The sequence below is a fragment of the Notothenia rossii genome (assembly GCF_949606895.1).
Source record: "Notothenia rossii genome assembly, chromosome: 9".
Taxonomy (NCBI): domain Eukaryota; kingdom Metazoa; phylum Chordata; class Actinopteri; order Perciformes; family Nototheniidae; genus Notothenia; species Notothenia rossii.
In genome coordinates, this window is record NC_136907.1 from 17,963,338 (window position 1) to 17,990,713 (window position 27,376).

At 39.8% G+C, this 27,376-nt stretch overlaps 1 protein-coding gene across 1 annotated transcript in view; it reads right to left on the bottom strand.

Moving 5' to 3' along the window:
• Nucleotides 1-875: 875 nt before the first annotated feature.
• pdlim4 (PDZ and LIM domain 4) overlaps nt 876-27,376 on the bottom strand; it is a 41,325-nt gene continuing 14,824 nt past the window's right edge. Inside the window, exons 3-7 of the mRNA XM_079647544.1 lie at nt 23,738-23,819; nt 13,898-14,358; nt 12,169-12,326; nt 5,097-5,235; nt 876-3,331 (exon numbers count right to left, since the gene is read on the bottom strand). Coding sequence (XP_079503670.1) covers nt 3,127-3,331; nt 5,097-5,235; nt 12,169-12,326; nt 13,898-14,358; nt 23,738-23,819 — 1,045 coding nt within the window. The 3' untranslated portion in view covers nt 876-3,126. The remainder of the gene's footprint in view (nt 3,332-5,096; nt 5,236-12,168; nt 12,327-13,897; nt 14,359-23,737; nt 23,820-27,376) is intronic.

Consider the following 27,376-nt stretch of genomic DNA (forward strand, 5'->3'; position numbering starts at 1 on the left):
GGATTGGAGCAAAAATACATGTAAACATTCAGTGTCACATGTACATTTGGTACTGCCATGCACATGGGACACATTAGCAAATGTGAGTCATTGTGATTACAGAAACCACTTCAGAGGAGAAGCTGTCGGCTCTTTGTTTACCTCTCCTTCTCTTTTGCCTTTGTTTCTTGAAGGCTAGTCTATTCTTTTCACCACAATTTCTCTCATCGCTTGCTTGAAATCTGCAGGCATTCAGTGTGGTTGTCGAATGAGTTGATACTGAAGGTGCAAAGTCATTTAATGGGGTATGAGGTGGCCTCTCGCCTCTGGGTTTTGGATTACAAGAGGTCCCTTGAATCTGTGCCATGTCCCGCAACTGCATGAATCACAGATTTGACATGCTGGTCCACATACAGCAACATGAGAAGCCACATACTTGATGAAATCCAACACATTAGTACAATTGTACTACAAAGTATGAAAATACTTGAACACCACTGGCTCATTTCCCAGACAGGCATTAAGCCTACTTCTTAGTTAAAGTGCCCTTTTAAACCATATAAGCTTAAATTGGCTTTTTCTGATATGGCATGTAATAGAATCACATTTAACCGACTCCTTTATGAATGAGTTAATGTTCGGAAAAAAGACTAGAATAAATAGAGGAATAAATTAGGGCTTAATCGAACCTTTAACGATATAGGTTTAACTTCAGATTAAGACCGTAGGATTTAGGTTGCAAGACACACATATTGCAGCCTGGAGGTCTTACATGAAATGTTATGGGAAAGAGCCAATACAAGAACTGAATACCTTGTGTTTTTCCCAGTACAGCTCTCAATACGTTTCTGGTCTCTATTTTAAGTTAATCCCAAGAAAGAATGCGAAAAATAATATCATGGTAATGCACTCATTTTATTTTGATTCTAGAAAAAAAAGCATATAGGAACAAACAAATGTGTTGGTAAAACAATAAGTTAAACAGAAAAAGTAGATTTGTGTCAAGGAAATCATTTAAAAGACACTGGGTATGCAAAGGCACGCGAGTGAAATGCGAGTGACATGTTACAAACAGTATGTTAAAGCATCATGATAAAAGAAATATGTACAAAACCAACGAAACAATGTGGTAGCAATATAATTTTCACATAATTTACAAGATAACTAGTATAGATGGCATACCAGCAGCTACACATCACTGTTGATATCTAAAAAACAATGGACATCAGCACTGCAAAGTTAATGGTCTCATTTCAAATAAAAAAGTAAATTTTGTTAGAAATATTTCTAAAATTAGGAATACGATCACTCCTCCACCCATTTTACTTCACTATTCACAATTAGCCAAGACAAATGGCCCCACATTGGAGTCAAAAAGGCACACTTCTTTCCATAAAAACATCCTCTCATCTCTCTTTCTCACCTCCCTCTCTTTCTGTTCCCCCTCTCTCAGAGGAAATGTAAAAGAAATATATGTTTTTCATCGAGAAATTTGAGGTCAAAGTAGGAAGGGAATACAAGTGTGCATACTTCCAATTTCTGTCCAATCAGAAAAAAAAGAATAGTAATGCATCTATGTTTCACGTCCAAAAAAATTAAAAAGTGAATTACTCCCACATGTTGTAGGCTGTGGGCAGTTTAAAATATATGTCTCCCATCTCAAGTACACATGATCATTTTCAAATTGTCATGAGAGATGGAGAGCATATTGTTGAAAAAAGTGTTTTGAATATACGCACACCATAAACTCTATGCTCTTGTTTTTATTTAAAGGAATTCTGGAGTGTGAACATACATGAAAGCTGACATTCCTCTCTCAGTTAGGTGCCTGAGAGCACTTAACTTACAATCGTCTTTAAATGTGTGTCACATGCTTTCAAAAAGTCATGAATGCATGCACGCACTGCATTAGGCTACTTAATCATTCAAGTCTAATTTCTTGCAATTGAGTTGTTTTTAAACTGAAGTGGTTGTGATCACATCTGGGATCTGATTTTCAACAACTTCTTTAGTTCCTAAAAGAAATCAGAGGATGTCTCCAGCAGGGTTTATTTACATTTCAGATGGGGGGCTGCTTGGATAGCTGCTTCAAAGCACACTCCAGACGCTCATAACTAGGTAGAAATCTGCGTATAATGAATTATTATTTATTGTTTCAAATAACAGAAAATTAAGCAGAAAGTGAGCATAATAAAGAGATGTTCCTCTTTTTTTGTAACATAGAAAGTCTGATATATAAACTGCATAGATGTAAATGACTAAATGCAAACGTCCATGTATCATAACAGGAGTATAAGGTGTAATTGTAACATGGTTAAAAAGACACTGAAACCTTTAAACCCCTTAACCAAATCTGTAAAAAAATCGTTATACCTTAAATTACTTGGCAAAACACAAACTGACATTCTGCAGGGTAAATGGTGTTATATGTATTATACCTAAATGCAAAATTAGCTGGATAGCAGAAAAACTACTAATTCCTCTGCATAGTTCATCAAAGCAAACATACTCCAAACTGCCATGTGATAACCCGCATCTCACACCCACACACTTGAGTGAGTGGTGTCATGCGACATTGAATATTATGCTGGTAAAATAACGAATATTCTGGCTGTTAGATAAGCAGATATTTGGAGTCTATTGGTGTCGTGCTTTCAAATTGCATAACAATTTCAGTTTAATACCTGCAGACTATTGCCATCTGTGCAGTTTCTTGGTTTTTAAATTGAATATGCCGTGCTTGTAATGTGGATATGAACATCTTTTCTGAATAAGGCCCTAACTCGTTCAATATGTTTCTTGGACGTAAAACTGAACGTAAACAAACTGATTGAGAGATGAGGGCTCTCAGCTTGGGACATACAATGTCAGCTTGAGTTTTGGGATACTCATGAGATCCAAGCCTTATTCTGTCAACAAATTACAATATTCTCAATATACATAGCATTTATCAAGACTGTCAGTGTAGAAATGCTTATCTTGGATCACACGCAGTTCATTGGAATCTCCCAATGGCAACACTTATGCAAGATCGGCATTCCTGCTTGACAGAGCCTGATACATTTAGGATAAAATACTCAGTAGCCCCCATTCTCCCAGATTTTACCTCCCCAGTTATATTACAGTATAGCCAGCTCCATCTCTGATTCAGACTAGCTCCACCTTGGAGTTGGGGTACACAGCAACCACGTCGTAGCCCTCTGGGGGCTGGACGCGCGCCATGGCGTGGGTCTCACAGTACAGACTCTCCTCGATGAAGAAGTAGCCTCTCTGCTTGAGGTTGGCGCCGCAGTCATCGCACGTGAAGCACTCAGGGTGGTACAGCTTGTCCCTGGCCTTCACAATGGTGCCACTGGAATAATAGATAAAAGGAGATACAGATAAGACTTTAACAACTTCGGAAATGATGGAGATGCACATTAAAAACTACTCATAAAGACAAAGAGAGATACATGAAACAGACTTGGTGCTAGTGTAGGTAATTCCCTATTTTTTCCAACTTTCCCCTCTGATCTTAGACAGTGCTTACTAAGCCTTAAATGTTTTTGCTTGGTCATGGTTAATCATGATTTAAAGACCTGGCATTTAACTATTTTTGTAAGAACTAAGTATGACACTTTTTGATTCTAATTTCCCATATATTGTTTCTCAGATGCTATTGACAAAAGAGTAAATAAAGCTGGACTTGTTTAAGAGATGATTCTTTTGGACAATTGTTTAAAACCCTAGCTTGAAATATACTTTTAAAATATAGGGGTTTAGATTATCTTTCCAATACCTTTGGCACAATTTCATATCTGATCCTTTTGGAAACGATGCGATGACATGCAAATTGCCTTAAAAGGTCCAATGTGTTTTCGAGGGAGGTGAACATTGCAGAGGCAACACATTCAGCGGAACACTTTAAAAGGAAGTAAGTGATGATAAATTGCTTATGAATGACTCTCAGTTGTTCTTTTCAGTTTCCATTATCTATGCTTATCATCAGTTATCATACCGTTTAGCAACTATGCCCACGCAAGTATTTGAATATTATTGATGTCATATTTCAGGGAAATAACACCAACGCACACCTGGGAACTGAATAGAGAGTTGTTTTTTCTCTGCTGATCAACACTGGTGCATTTGGTAGTTCAATGCTTCAGTCAGTCACACAGTGATGGCAGTTATTAAGGGCGTTGTTCATTCACAGTTCCCAATAAGATTTTCCTTTCTGGACGAGGGACGAGGGCCAGCAACCATTCATTCACAAGCCAACTTCTTTTTTTAACCGCTTTCCCCATTTAACCGCACGACTTGAAGGATAAACTCTTGACACAGTGCTCTACACCCTTTTAAAAAGCTGTAAAATGCTCCTAGGTCATAACAGCCTTTTTGTGCCTTGCAAGCTCCTACAATGCCCTCTTGTTAACACGTATAGTAAGCCGATGACATCAGTGTTTACCTGGAGCTGCTTAATAGAAGGGGGATTACCGGTGCATGTGGTTACTTTGGCAGAAAAGCGTGTGTGCTTGTGTTCAATGTTTAGTGTAAGCTTGTGTGTACGTGTTTGTGTGTGGGAAAGGGTGTGGAGGATGGCTTGGCTTAATCGTTAACATGACAAATGGGAATAGGTTTTCTTATGAAAGGCCTGTTGCTGCAAGTCGACCTGTGCAAGTTTACTTTTTTGTTTAAGAGTCACGGAGGAAACTTCACTCCCCTCGAGTTGTTCAACTTTGAAATGTTAGAATGAAAGGAAGAGTGATACAACCACACACAGACATATAATTACCAGATGGTGATTAAAAGAGCGAATCTGATAATAAATCATCCATATTTTAATGTATTTATTAAAGGTATCTTCACTAGTCTGTAATTATAAACCACTGCACCCAACATTTTTAAACCATACAATGTTATGCTGTGATACAAACCACCCTACAATTAAACATTTAAAACTAATACTATATGTCTGTAAAGGTCAGAGTGTTGAAATTAAAAGCAAAAGTGGAACATTTATAAAATAAACATTTTGTATGCCTTGAGTGGTCTTCCACATGTTTTTTTAAAGTGGTTATATCACCAATAACTCACAACCACATGCTAATTGTATGGACTATTCTATGCTATATACTTACACAATGCCGTTACAGCAGCGTGTGCACTGGGGCAGCTTCTGAAGACCGGACATGGGGCTCGGGATGGGGCTTCCCAGTTTGGGGATTGGAGACATGATAGGTGACTTTAGGTTTCTCATTCTGTCTGTTGGGGAAACACCTAGAAAAAACCAGCAGAGAATAAACACAGGAACTTTGGACACGGTCGCTACAAATGTACATTTATGAGGGTGTCATGTGCTGACATCACATTTCCTATGAGGGCCTTTGGTAACCCTGTGTAATTCAAGGGGAAAAGCCTTACAGAGTCATGAAAGCATGTCTTTGTGTTTGTAACCTGGAGGAATTTCCCTAACAGTTTCAGGTAGTAAGACAAAAGCATGGTTGTTGTCAGGTCTGTAGTCGGCTAATTATGATATGAAGATCACCTTAGTGACCATCTGGCAACATCAAGCAAGGGATAGTGTACAGCAAGTCAGTTATTATAGGGTTGCTTAATAAATAAATAAATTATTTGAGACGTAATATTGATTAAAACGGTTGGAACTGTATTTATAATGTGTTACTCTGTAGCAATTAATCAGGCCTATGTGACTTTAAGAAGTGTCCACATATCCCAGACCTTTTTAAACAGATGAATAACCCGACTGCAGCGATTGAGGTTGTTTGCGCTGTAACTGTTACAATCTCTTTACATATTATTTTAAATTAACTCGTTTTTATACAGTACAAAGCCCCATTCAAAGTTCCATTAAGTGTTGAACTCATGTCTGTCTCCTTCCATTTTCATCCAGCTTTGAACCTCTCTTGCTCTTAGCTGTTTACTTATTCTTTTTCTAGCCGTTGGCCTTAGTGTTTCTGTCAGTAGGGATCACATATCTCATTCACTTTGTTGCTTGCTTTCCCAAACAGGATGTCACTTGTCCTCTTCCTTAGCCTCTCCATTGTGTGGAATGATGGAATCTGAAAGTGAAAGCACGAAACATACATGTTTCATGCTTTCACTTTCAGATTCCATCAAATACAACCTTTGGCACGCAATGTAATATCCAATAAAGATTACAATATACAAGGCAATTCATCTTCATGGTGGTGTCAAAATGTATATGATTCAATGATGTGAAAATGCTATACTTATCAAATATAAGTCTGTGAGTCTGTTTCAATCATAGACTGTGTATAAGAAGTGAAGTTAGTCATCCTGAGGTCATCCATTGGTTGGTGGATAACCATTTTGAAGCCTTGCATTTGGCGTTTTGACTGGCAAGAAATTCTTCAACGGAAAAACTACAAATTATAAACACTGATAACAACAACTGAAGTATATCCTGCTTTATCCTCTATTTTACTCTAAATAAGACAATAACTTACTGAATGAACATTGTGTTGTATTTGAAAACACTTAAAACTATCTGTTAGGAAAAGGTTTACTGAGATAACAAATTAATCAATTGGACTTTTTTTTAAGTGGACTCGCCTGCATTGAAAGCACCTTTCAGTCCTGGAGGTTGCAGCTTGGTGTTAACTCATAAGAAGGTGTTCCCTTTTTTTCAGCTGTTACAGTTACTGAATATAATTGTTGTCTTTCTCGCGTCCACCTTCCCCGCTCTTTGACCTCGGTGTATTCTCGATCTTTCCTGTGTGCTAAATTCAAGACTCTGGAGTAGTATTTCCTATTCAACCTAACTAAACAACCAGCAGGAAAAAAACATCCCATGTTACAGAGTCAATCTTAAACCATCACACCGATATGCTACAATCACAGGAGAACCGTGAACGACAAAAGGTGATTCGAGCTGACCTAAGAACAGTTAGTGAACAGAACGTCTCGTAAAAGATAACACCTTGAGAACACTTTCTTCCTAATTCAAAAAATATATCTCTATATTTAGATAGGAATTAGTGATGAGATGCTTTCTACACACCAACTCAACCAGCTGCACCAAGGCTTATGTTATGTTACAAAACCTTTCAAAAAAGGTTATTTTTAAAACTATTCTAAGCAATTACAGCTGATATTCTGGTAGTAGACAGGGGCTTCTGCATTTACATGTATGGCAATTAGATATTTAGACTGAGCCATCAAATTAAATCATCATTCGTTGAGTTATGCCAGACTGGAATGCATGAAAGGGACATACTTAATACTGCATACTCCGCTACTCCAATATGTACTAATACACTATAAGATTTCTCCTTTCCCGATGTGCCAGCGGAGGCTTAAACAGGCTGAAGTCACTTTACACTGCACACCAGTCTAATTACTTTGCATCTGGCACCTGATTTAAAGCACTTTCCATCTCTCAGTAACAGTTAGCCTCTGACTGTGCCATGGTGCGTTTAAGAGCTGACATAGCTGGGTATGTTATTCCTGGGATTAATGTCTCTATTACCTAATTATGCACTCCAATGGAAAACCTTTTATGTGCAGCACACTCATGACATTCTCACAGAAAGGTTGACTAATAAAAAATCTTCACACCAAATTCAGGCATAGATACAGAAAGCAGAATGAATGAGCGCTTGTTTAATCTTGCTCCTACATTATTAAATAGCCAGTCTACGTAGGGCCTGTGTATACGTTCCAAACGCAGACAGATATTTTTATTTGACAGACAGTGACACGTTGGGCGATTACAACACATTTCTCACCCCAAGCAACATTCACGGCACAATGTGTCCGCTACGCTGTGACTAATATCACCCAGACATACTGTAAAACAGCCCTCATCCTAACTCAAACCTGTCAAATGCAGAGGAGGAAGCCTCAGGGAATGTGATGAAAAGAGAGTCACAGTGTCAAAAGACAGCTGTAATAATATCATTTCAGACAGCTATGGTGGGATATTGTATTTACTTTTTGAGAAAGTAAAATAATAAACATCCTGGATCTGTTCTTGATTACGCTGCACATATACTCGGGTTGTGTGTCACCGTGGGATTTAAAAAGGGTTTTTATCAAGACTACATGTCAGATCAAATGTGTCAGAGAGACACACTTATAAACACTGGGGTCAAACAAGCAGTAAGTGAGAAAACAAGTATAATCAGAAGAGAAAGTGTTGAAATAAAAATGAATTAGATATGTTTGATATTCAATTTGAAGCGTATATTGAACAAACCTAAGAATGACCCTTTCCTATTGCTTGTTTCACACCAGTACTTCAACGTTTTCAGCTTTCGTTCAAACAAATAAAAAAAGTGGCTTCACTTTGGGCACTGGAAGCGCATTTATAATATATATATATATATATATATATATATATATATATATATATATATATATGAGTAAAGACACTGGACACTGGCTCTAGTGCTTTCTAAAGAACCAATCTGCTCTACCAGACAGTGAAGAGTTAAGCCCCTCACCACTGGCATCCCATGTTTACCCCCAGTGGACCAGAAGTCTTGCTTGGGCTTTAAATCTTGTATCTTTTCAGCTCTGTCTTGATCCCTGTGGAATAACGATCTGCCTGGAATGCTCCCCCTACTTTTCCTTGGAACTTCACATCCAGAATTGAATAACTCAGAGTGTTTGAAGGGGGGACGTGACAGATGTGATGTTTATCTTTGGTCACAAATACAGACAATTCTGATCAAATATACATATGAAGCAAAGTAAGATAAAAGTGGCAAACATTACTGGATGTGAAGATTCCCAGTATACATGTTATAATCCAATCATTGGACGAGTGTATTGGAAGTATATCATTTCCCGCTCTGCATTGAAGTGATGCTGAAGGATATCCTAGTAAGTAGAGGTCTTATTCTAAAAAAAGGACACAGCCTGCTTCCCTCCTGAGTACTTTGCGTTTACTAAAACTGGGTATTTAGAGCATCTTTCATAGTGTTGTGACAAGCCATCTGCTGGAAAAATAACCACGGCAAACTGTTAAGCCACTCATCTGGTAATACAAAATGAAAGAAGAGTAGAAACTGTGATATTATTCAGGAGTTCCTTTAAACAAATAGGCTTGCAGTTCAAGGAACAAGTGACGTTTAAGAGAAGTCACAGGAATTTTGTTTATTTCTCTTTCCAGTTGTTAGAGGAACATTCCCCCATCACGTCTCCAGTTTTTCCTCCCCTTAAATTCAACTCGCATGGAAATTATAAAATCTTGTATCCATATTCACATTCAATTGGAAACCACTTAAATTCGATCATATCTGTAAAGGCTTATTTGTATTGTAAGCCTATATAAAGTAAGTAATACCATGACATTATGGAAAATACAGACCCTAATAATGGCACAATAAGTACAACGTTCTTTTGCTCCAACCATCCAACTTAAATCTAGTATTTCACTTTCACTGCACCTTTTCCATCCACATTGCAATCCAATCATGGCAGAGCCTGAGGAATTCTGGGTAAACTGACACTCTTGTTTGCTTTAACTTTAAAAGCCCCCTGAAAGTCAACATGGCCTCTACAGGGGCTTTCACCTTCAAAAGAGGAACCACTACTGTGATTTAAAAGCCTGACGGCAAGGTATGCATTCAACAACAGGATGATTTGACTTTTGCTGGACATGATCAATTGTAAATTTGACTTCATAATAACCAAGAGAGAGACTTTATTTAACACTCTCACACAGATTAAATGACTCAGCCATACATCAAGAGACAGACAGACGGCTTTTAAAAAGATCCCAAATGTAAACCTGAGGTGTCTCACTGTTTCATCAAGGGCTTAACCTGTCAATCATCCTGTCAGTCTCCCAAAGCTGAAAGACCACCGACAGCAGACGGAAAAGGGTTCCCTTTAAATTAATCCATCAGCGGTGTCTCTCCCCTTCCAACCCCCTCTGTCTGTCATTGGAGTCGGTCTCTTTCTTTACCTCTCCTTCTCTCTCATTACTTTGAGTGTAATGGTAAGTGCTAAATTAAGGAAACAGTATGTTCTGGCTCTGCTCCAGGCCTCACTTCAGGAGCAGGCAGCGTTGTTTCTTGTGCTGGAGATAATCCGGTCTGCTCTCACATCAAACGCAGACCAAGCAAAGTGATAACTGAGCAGGAAGTTTTTATTCTGGCCCTGAGAGAATATTAGTCTAAGGGGAAACACAGCCCCTGCTTCAGTCAACCAATAGACATATCAATCGGTTATACATTATCAGTTGAACAATTTGGTACATTTTCAAAAAGTGTTATATCAAGGGTGTGATACACAGTTTTTAAAGAGAGAAAAGGCCACTGTGTATTCGGCTTGAATTCTATTTCATATGGTTTTTTGTATGTAAGTATGTTTTCAGGAGGACAAATTTACTGCGTGTTGTTGTTGCTTTGTTTCATAAAAACACAAAGGAATTAGCCATCATTAGGTCCTCTAACAAAACACATCTGTACCAGTATTGGCATCCAAAACCCACATCAGTTAAGCCAGAGAATCACTGATGTGGGTTTTGGATGGTTTTACATTCAATGTAAAGAAGGGGGTTCTCCAATTTAACTAAGAGTTAAGAGTTAACGTAGAGGAGTATACAGTTAGACCCTCCAGAAAAACGCGATTCTGCGATCGCAGAGATTAAAATAGCCCAATTGCTTTTACAATAAATAAACATTGAATGTGGTTAATTGAATAGTAAAGGGGTTTAACGTTAGTGGCAGGTTGTGTGTGAGAGAGAATAAATAAGACAGCCCAATATTTAAAAAAATGATTATTCTTTTTTCCCGCATATTTAGCAACTTTCCGCATATTTCGCAACTTCCCGCAATTTCACCGCATAAAATCACATAAAAATCCCGCATGTTTAATCGCGTAATCAAGGATTTTAGCCCGCGTTTTTCTGGAGGGTCTATAGAGTATGAAAGATGTATATTAAGGCATTAATACTTCTCATAGCGGACATGTTTCTGAGGTTTAAAAAGTAACATTAATCATAGAAAATCCATGCTAACAGGTCAAGAGCCCACTTCTTTGAGGTCCAGGCTATTTCCGCTTTAACATACCAACACTCGGATTATACATACGACTTACACAACGTTTGCCATGCTTTGGGGGTAAACGCAGAACCTGAAAAAACTGTTTCACTTTGGGGGATTAGCCCTCCTCTGCTGCTGTCAGCATCACATGACTCGTGCTCAAAAGCTGGAATGTTGAGCGGTCAAAAGGCAGAAAGGAAAACTATATTTCTCACTTTATTGTCCTTTCTGAAGTTGTTTTTGCAGTAAACCAAAACTCCCCCCCTGCTCACCCGTAAGTGAGCTATTTAAAGCGATTCATCTTTCTCCAGCTCCCTCCATCTCTCCTTTTCTGCCTCTCTCACTTATCCCTCTTTCCCCTAACCTCCCTGTCTAGTGTCTTTCTATAAAAGGAAAACTATGCCAGTAAGACAGAGCAGGTCAAAACAGAGAGAGAGGAACTGCCCGAGCGAGGCAAGATGTTCCTTTTGGCTGGAATCACGACTCTTGTTTGCATAGGAGAAAATATTTACACTCAAACTTTCACCTTGATACGTTTATAAATAACAAAGTATTTTGTGAGGATTTCTAGATGCACGCGGGTAAACCAGATGCTCACAATGTTAAAGCAATCTTAATAAATACTAGCTCAACAGTCTTAGTCAGTTTAACAGTATAGTCGTTTGACTGTGGAGCAGCAACGTTTATCAAAGTGAAAATAGCTGATGTGCTCATTGCAAATTAGCGGGAATACAATATTTGAGAACTACTGATTTGGTTGGTGAACTGTTTTTCACAAATTACGCTTTCTCACTTTTGGCAGTGTGTGAGAAGTATGTTGTACTCTGATATTTCATAGATGCTAAGATAAATCAACTGCATGAGGAAATAATTCAGATGAATCTCTAAAAACGAAATAAGTGTTAGGCACAGCCCTATAGCTTTCACATGTATGCCCTTATAACCTTTTTACAATCAGTTCAATAGGTGTGCTTCTGTCAGCATTTCAGCACAGCATTGGCCGAATTCATTTTTCAGTTCATGGAAAAGTAGCTTGACATTAACACACACACACACACACAGACAGACAGACAGACAGACAGACAGACAGACAGACAGACAGACAGACAGACAGACAGACAGACAGACAGACAGACAGACAGACAGGCAGGCAGACAGGCAGACAGATCCCTACCTCCATCCTCAGCCTCCAGGATTCCCTGGAGGTATTTGAAGGAGCCGGACTGTTTGGGTGCAGAGACGGGCTCTTCATAGTCCTGCAGCATCTTGTAGACGTCTGACTGCGGGTCGAAACCATTGCGGCTCACAGGGGATTGTGAGGGAGGCTCCGGGCTGAAAGACACAAGGGAGGAGAGATATTATTCTTCTGCTATCTAATGAATGGTGATTAAAAGACAAAAGACATCAATTTAGAAAGAAAACAAGGGTCGATGTTCTGACAACAAGTGAATGTGCTGATGTTAGGGTAATGTGTATTTCCGTTTGTTTATTGTATTACATATGGCCACTGTTTTGTGTCTTTTATCATGTGATGTCCTGATGTGATGTTTGAGCAAGGAAAGAATGAAAGGAGCCAAAGTGGCCTTAACAGAAAAAACAATAGATGACAATTGCCAGACCGCCGGAGGCAGAAAAAGAAACTCGACACGCTGAGACAGCAGAGGTGGACGCTCTGAGGGGAAAACCAAAGAGTACACGTTATAATCTGCGTGTGATTCCACAGGCATGAAGTCTTAATCACAAAAGCCCTGTGCTATGGATCTGCATGTTCAATCACCCATCACGTTTTCCGAGAGCTAACAGGATGGATCCCATTCATGTGATACATTCAAGCCTCTGGGAGAGGAGCAGGGATGCTGACGGATGTGTTCCAATTCTGTCACACTCTACTGCACGATTGTCTCCACTCCAGGAGGGAAGGGATCAATGCAGTCTGAGCGCGTGTGTGTGTGTGTGTGTGTGTGTGTGTGTGTGTGTGTGTGTGTGTGTGTGTGTGTGTGTGTGTGTGTGTGTGTGTGTGTGTGTGTGTGTGTGTGTGTGTGTGTGTGTGTGTGTGTGTGTGTGTGAGAGAAAGCCCAAACTGGTGAACATTTGACTGAGTGAGTGAGAGACAGAAAGGAGAAAGAAAGTCAGGAGAATACCGAGACATTGTGTACCAAAATAATTAGAAAACATGATTGACAGGGGGCATTGAGCAGAGATCAAATGGTTTTAAGCTGTGTTTGTTTGTACTGCACGTGTGTCAGGGACTAGGAAGTTAAACAATCCAGTCCTGGGGAGCGCTGAGTTGTGGAGAAGATGTTCACTCTGAGAATGAACACACAGATTTACAGCCTGCTCTAGTGGTGCACCACGACAAAGTGTTTCTCCAGTCCACAGGACCATCTGTGCACGTGAGTCTAAAGAGATACAAAGTGTGTTTATGTGTTTATATCTGTTATGGTAGAGAGCACATGAATACTCATAATTGCTGCTTTAACAATGTAAAGGTTAATGGGTTTAAGAAGCAGGCACTTAACCCCCAGTAACAATGTTCTTATTTTTTTTACAAAAACTGAGTGTCTATTAAAAGATTTTCACTGTTTCCAATCACTACATGGATATGGATACTATTCACTGTTTCCAATTATAAAATATATGAATTTGTTGAAGATGTGGTTTCTCTAGATTACAGCAAAGACATTACATTAAGTCTTCTTATGATGACAGGTCCATTATTGGCAATAACAAAAAGTGTGTGGTACTATATTTGAATTATTCTATCTTTTCGATACTTAAATCCATTTAAGAACTTTCTTTTCCAAACCCTACAGTTAGTATATACTAGTCCTGGATACGCAACAACCCATTTCTTTATATTTTGTTCTCTTTCTCCCCCTTGCAGCACAATTGGATCCCCTCACCTTTGTGAGGCGCTGAGGTTAAGGCCTCCCATCTTGCTTGGCAGAATTCTTTCTCCATTGCTGCCGTTTTGATAAAGTCCTGCTGGGTTGTTGAACTGAGCGCGTTCGTTTCCTTTCCCGTATCCGTAGCTGTAGCCGTTGTTGGATTTGGAGTGCCCGTTGTTCAGGTGGGGGGGCTGTGGAGCCGGTGCAGGGCGAGGAGCCACTGGGGACTGTGGGGCTTGAGTGTACTGGGGAGCAGGAGGGTACTGGGGAGCAGGCGGGTACTGGGGAGCAGGAGAGTACTGGGGAGCAGGAGAGTACTGGGGAGCAGGAGGGTACTGGGGGGAAGGAGGGTACTGGGGGGAAGGAGGGTACTGGGGGGAAGGAGGGTACTGGGGGGAAGGCGGGTACTGGGGTTCAGGGGTGTATGAAGACTTGAGACTGGGACCACCATATCCGCTGGTGATGGGACGGAAATTCTACAAAGGAAGAAAAAGAACAACACTTATTCAAAAGAGTCGATAAAGCTGTTAGTGGTATTGAAATCCTTTAAAACCAAGCACACATGGATACAATGGTAAAAGTGAAAGAGCATCATAGATGTAATTACTAATGTTAGAAAAAAAGAAAAAAGGCTAATGGGCCCATAACAGAATGCCTCATTATGTTTAGGTTGAGGAAATGAAAGTCAACAGAGAAAACAAGCCCAGTGGTGCTGAAAAACCACAAATCTTCAAAGGCGAATATAGTGGTAGTTCCTAAATGAGGCTTTGCAGTGGTGAGGGTTGAGGGAAAAGGCTTTTTCCACTTCATTTCTGTTTTTCCTTTACTCATGGTAAGGCTTATTAACACAAAGCTTGTAATAGATTTCATGCAGATGATTTTGTCAAAACAAATTAAATTCTGTGGTGTAAATAATTTTTTTTAGTTTAGCTGCTTCTTCTTGAACAGTTTATAGAAGCAGACAGAGCTCAGAAAGATTAACATATCATCTTTTTGACATGCTACTTTCTATATTCTTGCCACATAGATGCTCTGCTGGAGCTGTTTGGAAGAATCTGCACTAATTCAGGACAGATGCAGACACCTACACTTACGCCACTGTATACTCAGTGTGTTTATGCTGAGGTCAACGCCCTTTTCATGCATTTGCACAAACTGCACAGTGACATCACTGAGCCTCAGTGTTTACCACAGTTATCAGCACACTATAGTGATAACACTCACTGCCAGCCTGGCTTTACCGTTTCAGAGACTGAACTTCACAGATAAGACTTTTATTGCATGGCTCGCAGTGATGTCACCACCTCTGATAGTGCTTTGAATTTCAGAGATAGCCTGCAGTTTTGAAAGAATAAACAGGGCTGCACATTATCATAACTTCAGACTATAAACATCTTAGATGAGAGAGTGACTTGTTTATAAGTTAAGCAATGCAGTAGGATTGGAGACAGTCAGACTGCTTTAACTGTGAGCCACTGGTGTGTGTGTGTGTGTGTGTGTGTGTGTGTGTGTGTGTGTGTGTGTGTGTGTGTGTGTGTGTGTGTGTGTGTGTGTGTGTGTGTGTGTGAGAAAGACTGTGTGTGTGTGTGTGTGTGTGTGTGTGTGTGTGTGTGTGTGTGTGTGTGTGTGTGTGAGAGAGAGACTGTGTGTGTGTGTGTGTGTGTGTGAGTGAGTGAGTGAGTGAGAAAGACTGTGTGTTTTGAGCTCAAGTATCCTAACCACAGGAGGTGGAGGTTCACAGCTTCTCCAGAAAGGACCCCTGTCATTTCAACAGATGGGTCTGCTGGATGTCATCCTGTCCTTGGTCGGACCACACGCACACACATGTACTGACACACACAAACACCCAGGTCTTCTGTAATCACTACCTTTCAGTCCTCCTACACCAATAAGCCCACATCTTGGACACAAAATGTCTGTCATTGCCCTGCCTCCTGCAGTTAAGACAGAGAACTTGAGAGAAATGTAAAACCACTTCTTCCTACTCGGCCCAAAACCTCGGACAGTGAAGATAGATAAGTCCAGAAACCCTCTGAACAAAATGCTAGCAGATAGCTATTGATGGTTAGACTTCGTAGAAGCAGTGGGGAGTCAGCGCTCAATGCAGCTTTTCTTCCAGAGCCAAACCCTGTTTGGGCTGGATGTCAGAAACACCCAGCTCTCTGTGGCTCTCTCCAAGTAAACCAGACACTCTGAAGCCTGGTGCTCACCACACGGCCCAACCAGATCCTACTCGTTATCTTTAGCTCTATTTGCACAGATGGTGGACCTCATGTGACTTTAATCAAAGGTTCCCTCAACCTCTTTCTTTTTCTGAACATAAAAAGAAATAGGCCATTTGATCATATCAAAGATGCCCCAGTTATATTAATGAGCATTACCTGATTAAGCAGGAATTTTACATTGACAAATCTTGATTCCACTGTTGCAAAATGCAGCTCCAAGAAAAACTCTCAGGACATTAACATCTACTGATTAATAATCCCAGCCATGCTATAGAAGAGTTCAAGGACGATTTAAGGTGGATTAGAAGCACAGTTTGTTTGGGACTGCGACTTACACTTTAATGATTATTTCAAATCCTCTACATTTTTCCTATAAAAGAACATTTCAGCCAATGGATATGAATGTTTCCTCCTGCTTTCTTTAAAGTGCCCTTTTGAACCTAACTATCTTTTATTTCATAACTTCATTCATCTGACATCTTTCATTTTCCTGAGAACATACCCGATATGAAAGGGTGAAGTTCTTCAGTGTTTTTAGTTTTAATGAGAACCCATTATTCATTTGTCATATTCAGACAAGGGCTAAATCTACAGATAACAATTAGAACAATAACCGTAAGACTGTAAGGCGAGCTTATTCATGCCTGTCCTAAGAATAAAAGGAGCAAGCGGAGGAAAAATCCCCGTATTATATTACACCGCATGCAGTGGCTTGACAGTAAAGACATTTCATTTATGACTCCTAATCTGTACAAACATGACATGCGAAGGAGGACAGGTAATTGCACGCTAACATATAAGGTGATAAAAGGGTAAGAAAAACATTCCTGTCTTGCTTTATTGACAAGACGGAACATTTTCCTGATGGAGCAATGAAGCTCATTTTATTTACATTGCCCCAAATCACAATTTTGTCACTTATGTGCTCAAATATCTCAACAAGCAGACCCTTGATTTAGTTGAGGTAGAACAATATAGAAATTGACTTCAGTGTTTTATAACCTGGACTATATTTTCTCTTTATGGTAAGGACTTCAGAGAGGAATACAACACTTTTCTCTACCCCTGTACACACTGTTGAAATCAGTTTAATAATCAGTTATGATCTTTAAGACACTAAACTAAGCTTTCTGTACCCTAACAAAAAAATCTCCTCCTAGAACTGTTTCCTCCAACTTTCATTCTTTCATTCAGGTCTTCACTGTTGTTTTCCTGTCACCGCTTGTGATTTCCATATTTTGTCAAACACAGGCTCGTCAGTGGCCAAAGCAAACACTTCTAATGAGCGTACATTAACGGTGAGCAATTGCCCCAATAATTGACCAATTTCAAAGATTGTTGTCCTCATTAGTCACTTAGACACAAAAACATGGGAAAATAGGGTCCAGGTTTGAAAAACAAATAAGAAAGAACACAGGCAGCACTCAGAGGAAAAGTTATATGTGAGTACCTTGAAGGCCAATGGACCCCTTAAAAATGCTTCTCTGGGTAGATTTCCCTGTTGTCAGCAGTAAGTATATGTTTTACAATTCTCACCCTCACACTCCTGCTTGACATTGTGAATACTTCTGTTTCAGCTGAACCCCCCTCCCTAACCATTCCTTTTGTCTTTTTTTCTCAACACTTTCTCTGGCCTCACATGCCTGTTGCAAAGATATTTGCTCTGGGTGGATGGCAGATTTATAAGGCAGCACATCTGGTGCTTGCCTTATAAAAATGCCAGTTTGGTAACATTCAGGACCTGTAAGTGCTTTCATGTTGGTCTAAAGGTATGGTGGCTTGGATTTCTTTTTCTAACAAAAATCAGCTGTAAGCCAACTTACTCATTAAAAAGATTAATTCAACCTTTTCACTGCTGGACTACATATAGGTTTAATTGAGATTTTGTTTTAAGGTGACAGTCATGTTCATTTAGTGAATGCCTTATTACCCTAATCCCTCTCGAAACCTTATCGTGTTTTACCAATGTAGTCAAAACAGTTTAGAGTTAATATGAGCAGCTGCAGTTTTATGTCCAACAGAGACTTAATAACGGTTGAAAAAGACCATCTGTGAGATCATCTATTTTCTAATTTCTCTCTCTTGAGCATGGTTACTCTTTCATTTTCTCCCAAATCTTGACTGCATTCCTCCTGGCTTGGATGAAGAGAAACTTTGAAAGGTAGAACAAAAAAAAGTAAAGGAGATGAATGAGATCCAAACACAAAAACTGCTTATGGGAACCGGCGTTGTCTATAAGCACATTCTGGCAGTCATCCGATTTCACTGACCTGTTTTACAACGGTAACCAAGCATGGCTAATGGTTCAGGATGACCGATGTCCAAGAACGAAAGAAAGACAGAAAAGAGAAAGAAAGTTTGCTTCTGCATGCATGTTCATTCATCTCTGTGTAAGCCCTTACAAACTGCATTATGTTTATTAGGGTGCATTCAGCCAAGAGGCACCACGTTCCTCCATTTATCAACCTGACTGAATGTTACCCTGATTAATAAGAGCTTGAATAGGAGAAGACTACAGTTTAAGTTTAACCACAGATTGGTCAGGGAGGCTTACACCAACACACCAGAGGAGGAGGGGCTGGGGAGGGGAAAAAAGGTGGAGGAACCTAATTGAAATCATATGCCTGTCTTTAAGCGAGAACACACAAACACAAATTCATGATAACACACACACACACACACACACACACATGCACAGCACCTCCTTCTTTTCTGCCTCCTGCATGGTTTAATCCCCCTGGACCTTCGAAATTAAGCTTTTCACATGGCGCTCTGCACCACTAACCAAACACAAACCAGCCCTTTATGGCTCCCTGGGCCTGGCCCTGGGTGCCTCTCTGGAGGGACAGACAAACAGGCTAGAGAGGAGGTAGCAGAGAGCTGACGTGGGGGGGTTGGGGGAGAAAGACCGGAAAATGGTAGAGTTGTTGGGCTTCGGGCCATGAGCATGTCTGAGAGAAAACAAATGCTTAAGGCGCAAAGGATTTAGCATTTGAATCAATTTAAATGTCATGCATTTGATCAATTTCCGGCAGCTGTTTAGAAACTTTTACTTCCATGTTGATCGTACAAACTCACTTCTGGGTTGAATTAAATTTGGTAATGTGTCTCCAATTACAGATACATGATAGAAAGAAATCCTACTTTTGATCAAAATTCAATGTTTGAGTTTATTAACTATCAGCAATAAGTTTATTGGTGATAAGACCAATAAGTTCACGCAGTTTATTTAAGACATGTGTGTTACTTTGAAGACTTTATAGTCTGGCAGAATAAGGTTAAATAAAAGTGGATGGTGCAACAGCAATACACTAAAATAACTTTCTTTGTTTTGGAATTTCCCAGTCTCAGTCCCTAAAAAACTCAGTATTTTCTTTTTTTAACCATCAAACTCTGACTGCGTCTGGATGGCTGCAGTATTTTGGTCTTTCTTTCCCAAGCAGAGTTGCTCTCAATGACCCCGTCCCCTCCTCAGCATGCTGACAGCCAAGCAGAGCAGAAAGGGCTCCATTAGGAAAACCAAAAGACTGATTTGGACATTTCTGGGGATTACTGGCTGATTAGTGAACACAAACAACCAAATAAGTGGGGTCAGAGGTCTGTGATCTAAAGGCCTGCCGTGTGAATGACGAGTATGAGATTCCCTGGCAGGGGATTGAGAAGCAGTGGACCTAGTAAACATATTTTTGCAACCAATGAGTATACTCTTTAATGGCCTCATATTGTTTTTGTATTAAATGGTCTTTATGGTGTTTATCCAGTTTTGTACAAACTCTATCGTTCTAACTGGCATTATTCACTATTGATCATTCCTATCCATAAATATGCATCTTAGAAAATTACGAAGGTTTACAACTTTGTACTATTTTGTGTTTTTAAAAAAGGCAAATTATTCTCAATGACAGATATTGGAAAGTAACTGCCTTGTTCAATTCCTAAAACTATTTTGTATCACGCACACATTTTTTATCTGAAGTAAAATGTAATTCCAAGCAGTGAAGGAATTACGGTCAATAAGTCATGCAAGGACTCCATCTGTCAGCTCGTATTAAAGCTAGCTTCCAGAATTTGCCTTGAGCTGCCAGCTCCGGGGCTACATCTGGTGTGATCCAGACCTCTTAGCTTCCGCATTGTGAGGCCTCATTCTTTCCACAGGGCCATAGTGCTCCACCACAATAGCTATCACTTTAATAATAGGGTAGCGGAAATGAATGGCATTCTGATAAACAAACAAAAAATGCAGTTTGGTCTTAAATTGGACCAAAAGACCATTCCTACCTACTTGAAACTGCCATTTAATTAAATGGAAGGAATTTCTTAGAAAACGTGAAATGACAGTAAGTGGTGGTATCATTTTACTTCTGAATAAAACTGCTCTGGGACTAGGACAGAAAGATGTACAATGAGATAACCATTCACAAGGCATGGAGGCATTTTCTTTCCAAATCGGTCTTTCTCATCGGAAAAAGTTCCAATTTAAGACGATGAGGTGATGAGATTATGAAGGTTTCGGCAGTGTATGTGTTGAAGCCACGAGACATTATTTCATCACGGTCATCTCGCAAAAACTGATGTAACTTCCATCTTGAAGTAATAATTCCGCTAACACTTTAATGCCGCTGAGGAAAATATCAGATGAACAATCCGAATCAGATGAGGTCAGGGGCTACTTAACAAGGCCTTGACACAACTCTCACAGCCAAAGAAGTGATGCAGAACCAACACATACCCTTACTTTTTTACTTACTGTGCGACACATCATCATTATCTCAACCTCCCACCCTCCGTTATCAAATTATTTCTATTTCAGGAAAGTTGTGTGTCACATCCAGTAGTCTGTGCTCAAAGACATGAGGAAAGTTCTTTGGAAACACATCATACAGTTGCACTGAATACCCCAAAACGTTGAACACCCAAAAGCAAAAACACTTGCTTCAATTCAAGTCATAGAGTCATACACTTGTAATGTATGCAGTTCCCTCAGTCTTTTATTAGAGTCTACCCTGTTCCCGAGGTGAAAGGAAACACCTCATAGCTTCCATGTGACACTTCCTGCTCAGAAGCTTATTCCCACAAGTGAGACTGGAATTTCCAGTCAATGAATAAAACATGTAAAGGGAAATGATAAAAAAAGAGAATGTCCTGAAGACTGGCGTCATTGGGTTCGTTACTACTCAGGAGCTGCTTATTGGGCTCTAGTAGTAGCATTCTGATGTAGAAAAATATTGCAATGTTCTTAGTTAATGGGGTCAATCTAGAGACGAAAAACACCAATAAATGCCTGTGTAGGCCAAAAACAATGTGTGGTCATTTTCAAGTAGAATAGTTTTCTTTATAGCTACAAGCGCTGGTGTGACTCAGTTCTCACCCTGCTCGCCGAAGCATATTGAATCAGAGAGTGGATGACGGACGAACAAACCTTCAGGCCACCATAACAGACAAAGAATGTCACTCGTACAGTGATTTGATTCAGTAAATGTTTGCCTAGGCTGCCCAAAACTGGCTCATCATGAAGTCACTGTGGGCCAACCCTTTCACATAGTTCAGTTTGGAGATGGTTCATCCGGCGTGAGAGAGGCCCCGGTGCATATATTGTTTCCATCGAGGAACAATTGGCATTGTTATGTGTCGGAGTAGAGAAAGAAAAAGAGAGCCTTGGTCTTTTATGCGACCCCGGGGAGCGGATGTTTCCTCACAGAAGAATCCACCTGAGCGTGGCGATAAAGTGGCTCTGACTCTGCGGTTTCCAGTTGTCCAGGTTTGTTTCATTAAAAGAGACTTTAGGGAACATTTTGAAGGCTTCAATGAGGGAGAAGGAAGGACTGGATAAGATGTTACAGAGATACAGGCCAGACCTAGAGAAAAGTGCCTGAGAGACAGAATTACTCCTCTAGCACACCCGAACAAAACAGTCCTCCTGTCATGCACTTCAGTATTTGTATAAATAGTTGTGCTGATGGTTAATCTTTCTCACAAGTTTGTTATTTTCTTGTGTTAATCAAAACAAGACCAGAGCTGGTGTTGAGATTATGAGATGAAGACTAGAGCAGAGTTACTGTTAAATGTATCCACATATGAATTTATAGCTCAAATTACACACATCTTCTTCTCTTTTTCGTTTCTGGGTAGCCGAGAAAATATTTTATTCAATTCTAATTGTTGGTAACATGTTATCGGGTTAGTTTGTTCTTCTTTTAATCACAATAGGAAACGTGTCATTTCTGTGGCTATATAGTACAACATATACAATAGTGTGCGAGTGAGATATCATTTGATGGGAATTCTACTCTACTCTCACAGCCACAACAACAAAGATGAATTACATATGCTAAAGCTTCTTTGACTTTCATCTCTGCCACTGAAAGCAATACTTTCCTGTAAGTAAGGCATCAAAACTCCCATTGATGAGTGGACAGATGGATTTCACTTAGCTCTTTGTGTGTCTGTTCCACCCTTTTTCAGACAAGGAGACCCTGCCACAGAGAGGGCTGAGAGACACGTCAGTCCAGACTTCACAACTTCCACAATACAATACATGACAAATGGACACCCGCATGTCGGAGCCACAATATGCTCATTGTTTGTCTGTTTCAGTCACAAAGTCTTCTCACACACACACATACACACACACCTCCTATTCTCTCTGTGCTAAAAAAAACCTGTTGGCTTGCCAGCACTGGAAAACTTGGGAAAGATCATCTGCTCGAGTTCATCATGCCTTTGACGTCCATTTGGCAGCTCGTACGATTGAAGAACAATCAAGATACTATTTCAAAACCATTCCAGTGAACAGTGGGACGCATTATCTCATTTATATCATGTGAATAATAGCGTACATGCAATTTAAGGATCCAGTGTTGTGGCTGTTTCCATGGATTCTGTTTGTGGTATAAACAGATTGAGACGACTTGAGTCTCACACCCAGGCACAGACCTGCACTTTAAAGTTATGACCCATGATCTGATTGATCCTCTCGTGGCTGATTCAGTACGTAGCAAAGGACCCTTACACAAAGCAGTAGATTTTGAAGGCTTAAAACCATGTTCACAATAAATCAAACCAGTGAAATGTGTGCGACACAAGAAGCTACCTAGCGCTTGAAACTGGTTGGTTAGTAGATATGCTTTTGAGCAGCATAAAACATGCTTAGCTTAGTAAAACACGTAGAATATAATCAAATAATTTGCTGTAGCTGATATTTCATGAATAGTTACAGTGTAAGATCCTGTTCATAGGACGTAACCCTAACCAACCCTAACCTTAATCCTAACTTTAAATATAATATATCACAACTGACCTTCTACAATCACAACCAGAACCAGCAACCCATCTCTGTATGTTTCAAATATATATTTTACCTGATGTGTCTCCCCACAAGGCAAGAGACAATCAAACCTATTTAAAAAAAGTGACAAATCCAACGAAAGACGTCACCATCTTAACTAATGTGCAGGTTCTTTCTGTGTCTTTCTTTGGTCTGGTGAGTAATTTAACATGTTTTCATCCGAGCACTGAAAGTCAGCACAAAAAAAGCACATGGGTTTTGATAGCATCCAAGTGGGTGTGAATAGAAATGTAGAGCAACCATTGTTACTTGTGTTTTTATAAATCCAAAGTAAACAGTGTTTACCTGTGAGTCGGGCTCCATGTAAGGGCTTGTCTTGCCATCTTCACTAACTGTTGGCGACCACACTCTCTCTCCCGATCCAGACCTGAAAGACAATACCCATGGGAGAAAGAGTCAGATAAGTGTTCCGCCATCCAACACCCAAGCGTTGAGGAATGGAGTCGTTTATGCTGAAAAGTATGAATTTTCCTTTCCACAGAATATCCAGTGTATAAAGTTTCATTATTTCTGAGTGGGAATGTTTGAAAGGAAACTGGAAAAAAAGGGAATGCCAAAACACATTTAATTTAAATACTTAAAGAATGACATTAAGCTGGGAAATATAATGACTTTGGTTTCACAGTCGTTTGATGATCGAATTGTATTGAGATTCAAGATATTCAATTTCATGTTACCCTGCTAACTGCTGTACCCTTTATGTGCAGAAAACACTAATCTCTGCAGTTAAAAAAAATCATATACTGCACTCGTATTTCCATTTTAAGGTGTATGGATGTGTGTGTGTGTGTGTGTGTGTGTGTGTGTGTGTGTGTGTGAATATTTGGATTTGTACATTTGGCAGGTATTCACATTAGGAATGGGATACAGCTCATTCTGGCCTCCTACCTCTGGTACAAAGATAAAATCATCACATCATAACTCAAGGGTACGAACTATCAAATGTTTCGAAAAACACATTGCATTTTGGGCCATGATTTTTCAAAAGGAGTGATAACTGAATTACTAGTATCTGAAGCTTCTCCCCCTTCTATTCGGATTACAAGTAATAGACTCCAGTTGCATTTCCCTACAAGAAACTACATGACGTACTGACTGGCAGAAATGATAAAACATTATTTACAGCACTGCTGAATGGGCCAAGTCTGCATTCATAAGCAGGGACCAACATATTTTATTTCCAGATAATTCTATGGTTTGATGAAATTAATAGAGTGGAACAGATTTCCCATGCTGATAAAACATAGCAATAAATCTTCAGTGGCATCACTCAACGCTTCACTTGCAATCCGTTTTCACTTTCAAGTTATGTGTTAAAGTAATGGCAGACTACATGCCATATCAACAAAAAATATCTGAGGGGAATTCTTTGGTTCGACGGGTTGGGTGGGTTTTGTAACCATGGTGTTGGCTCAGCAGTGGGAAAGCATCCAACTTCCAAAAGAGTAACACCAGGAGATCAAGCAGATCTACTAAAGGACACTGCATCTACCCTCTTTTCTTTCACACTTCCACCCATAGGACATGAATATCAAATGTGAGTGTGCTGCATGGATCCAAGGACCCCACAGTGAGGGAGGATTGACGTCTGAAGAGGTGAGGTCATCAGGCTGCAGCTGGCAAAGCGTTGGCTGAGCTGAGGCAATGCTTCAGATATGAACCACGGAGGTGTTGCTATCAAGGACACTCTTATGAGGCGACGAGTGTCTGGCAGACTGCGTGGGCTGACATGCCCCTCCAACGCCAGAAAGCCGACGTGTTCTCAGATTGTTTGGTTTCGATGGTTACCGCACAAACAGCCCATTGAAACAAGTAAATGCTCAGTATTAAATGGCCTATTTGAATTGACATTTCAGAAGTGCAAAACAGAAAACAAGGAATTTTTGCGTTCATCCATCTAAATGGAGATTTAAATGGCTACGCATAGGTGGAAACTGTGAGAGGCAGACCAGCTTGGGATTTACAGTGTTACACTGTTGCATTCATTAGGTCATTCTGAAGAGGGATGTCAGTAATGTTGTCATGATTAATTCCACTTGCTACGTGACTGCTAAGCCTCTTGGCTGCGATTTCAGTTATAAGGCTTCATGTTTACAACTGGATGTCACACTGTAAATATTGAGCAATGGACATAATCAAGTATTTTAAATGTAATGTAGCATTAGTACAGCAAAGAAACATTTTCGTGCACACCACTTTGGATAAGGACAATGAACTGTATTGTTTTTTTGTTTACCGCTTTAGCATGTTGTTACGTATTGAGTCAGTAGGTGAGGAATTAGGATCCAGCTGTTGCTTTACATTCACCAACCCGTGGATCATCACTAACTTTTTTTTTTCTTCTCTTCTTTGCTTTTCTATTTCCTCCGTCTGTTTTTTTTTTTTATAAGATCCAAGGGGAAAATCGAGCCTGAGCCATAAAACACCCTCCTAGCTTTTTTCAAATTGAATGATCAATTTCCCATATTTACTTCTACCTCCTCTGTTTAGGTGCACTTTCTTAATACATTTTCAAAATGATAAATAGGATAGGAATGAGTAGTTCCAGGCTCAGTCCTGAAGTGTTGTCTTTGATTTTCATCCAGCATCTGCTTTGAACTGTATAGTTCAGATTTGAACATTATTGAATACAGATAAATGGAAATAAAAGTGAAAGACAAAGAAAACTCAGAGACCACACGCTTCTGAAATATAGATCCACATGTTCTCATATTGTTAAATTACTTGGTTTTTGTTTTCAAATGGTCACAGTTATCATCGTAAGGAACTTCAAAGAGCAAGGACATGATTTAAAAGATCACATGATATTGACCATAAAAGTACTGTTAGGATTATAAAAAGAAAGGAAAAAAACTACCAATGTCAGAAGTCTGAATAAGAATAGGAAAATAGACAAAATCAAGGGGAAACAAAGAAAAACAATACATGCAGAGAAAATAGAAAGTCTCAGGTCATCAGAACCACTTTCCTATTCTTTCCTATGGTCATATTTTCCCTTGCCTGACCTCCCCCGTCAGGTTTAATTTCCTGATCGGGGATATCTGGTTTTTAAAGTGCTGGACGAGTTTACTTTGGCTGCAGAGGATCACCATGTTCGAGGAGGAGCATGACACGAGGCTATAAAACCAAATGCCCTCAAATTAAGATGCGGCTGATCACTGAACATTTCAGGGTTCACCGAAGAGACTTGCCCCGATGCCTTCGTCTGTGAAACCCATCAGAATTGTTTTTTCTATGATACGTTACCAACACTGGAGGAGTTCCTTTGTTATTTTGTTATGTTAGAAGAGTCTAAATGTTTTCTCCCCTGAGATTGAAGGTAGACAACCTCCTTTTAAAGAGGATGGGGGTCTGATCTGAACACTTTTGGGGTGTCACTTGAAAAGATCGCCATCTGGGAAATGACAAGATCGATGCAAGTGATGAAGAGGGAGGTTTGTGGTCTCCCCCATCCTCACAGCCTTTCAAACTCTATTGATGGTTAAACCACAAAAGAAAGAGACCTTGGGAGAGCGTGAGAGGAATGATGCGATGAAGGGATGATGAAGGGGAATCCAGCGAAGCTTGTAGTGGAGCGCTGTGAGTGTGTGTATTTCTTTTTGTCTTCATCGCAGCTGGAGTCCTGTGTTCCTTTTGGTCCCATGCAGCCTCGTGCATAATTCCTCAACTATGAGTCACAGGTCTGAGAGTCAAAGAAAGGCAGCAGGGGCAAGTCTTCAGAGGTCTTTTCTCGGCTTGTTTTCTCTGATTTCACATTATGCTCTGCCTTTGTTTTGCTATGATTCGTAATGATTCATTTAAATCCAAATTACCTAATGCAAATGTTGCTTTAAACACAAAAATGGCTAGTTCCTATTACAATGTTCTTGTTCTTCTGTGGCCCCAATAAAATAGAATAGTTTTCTAAATGTCATTGTTAGTGTT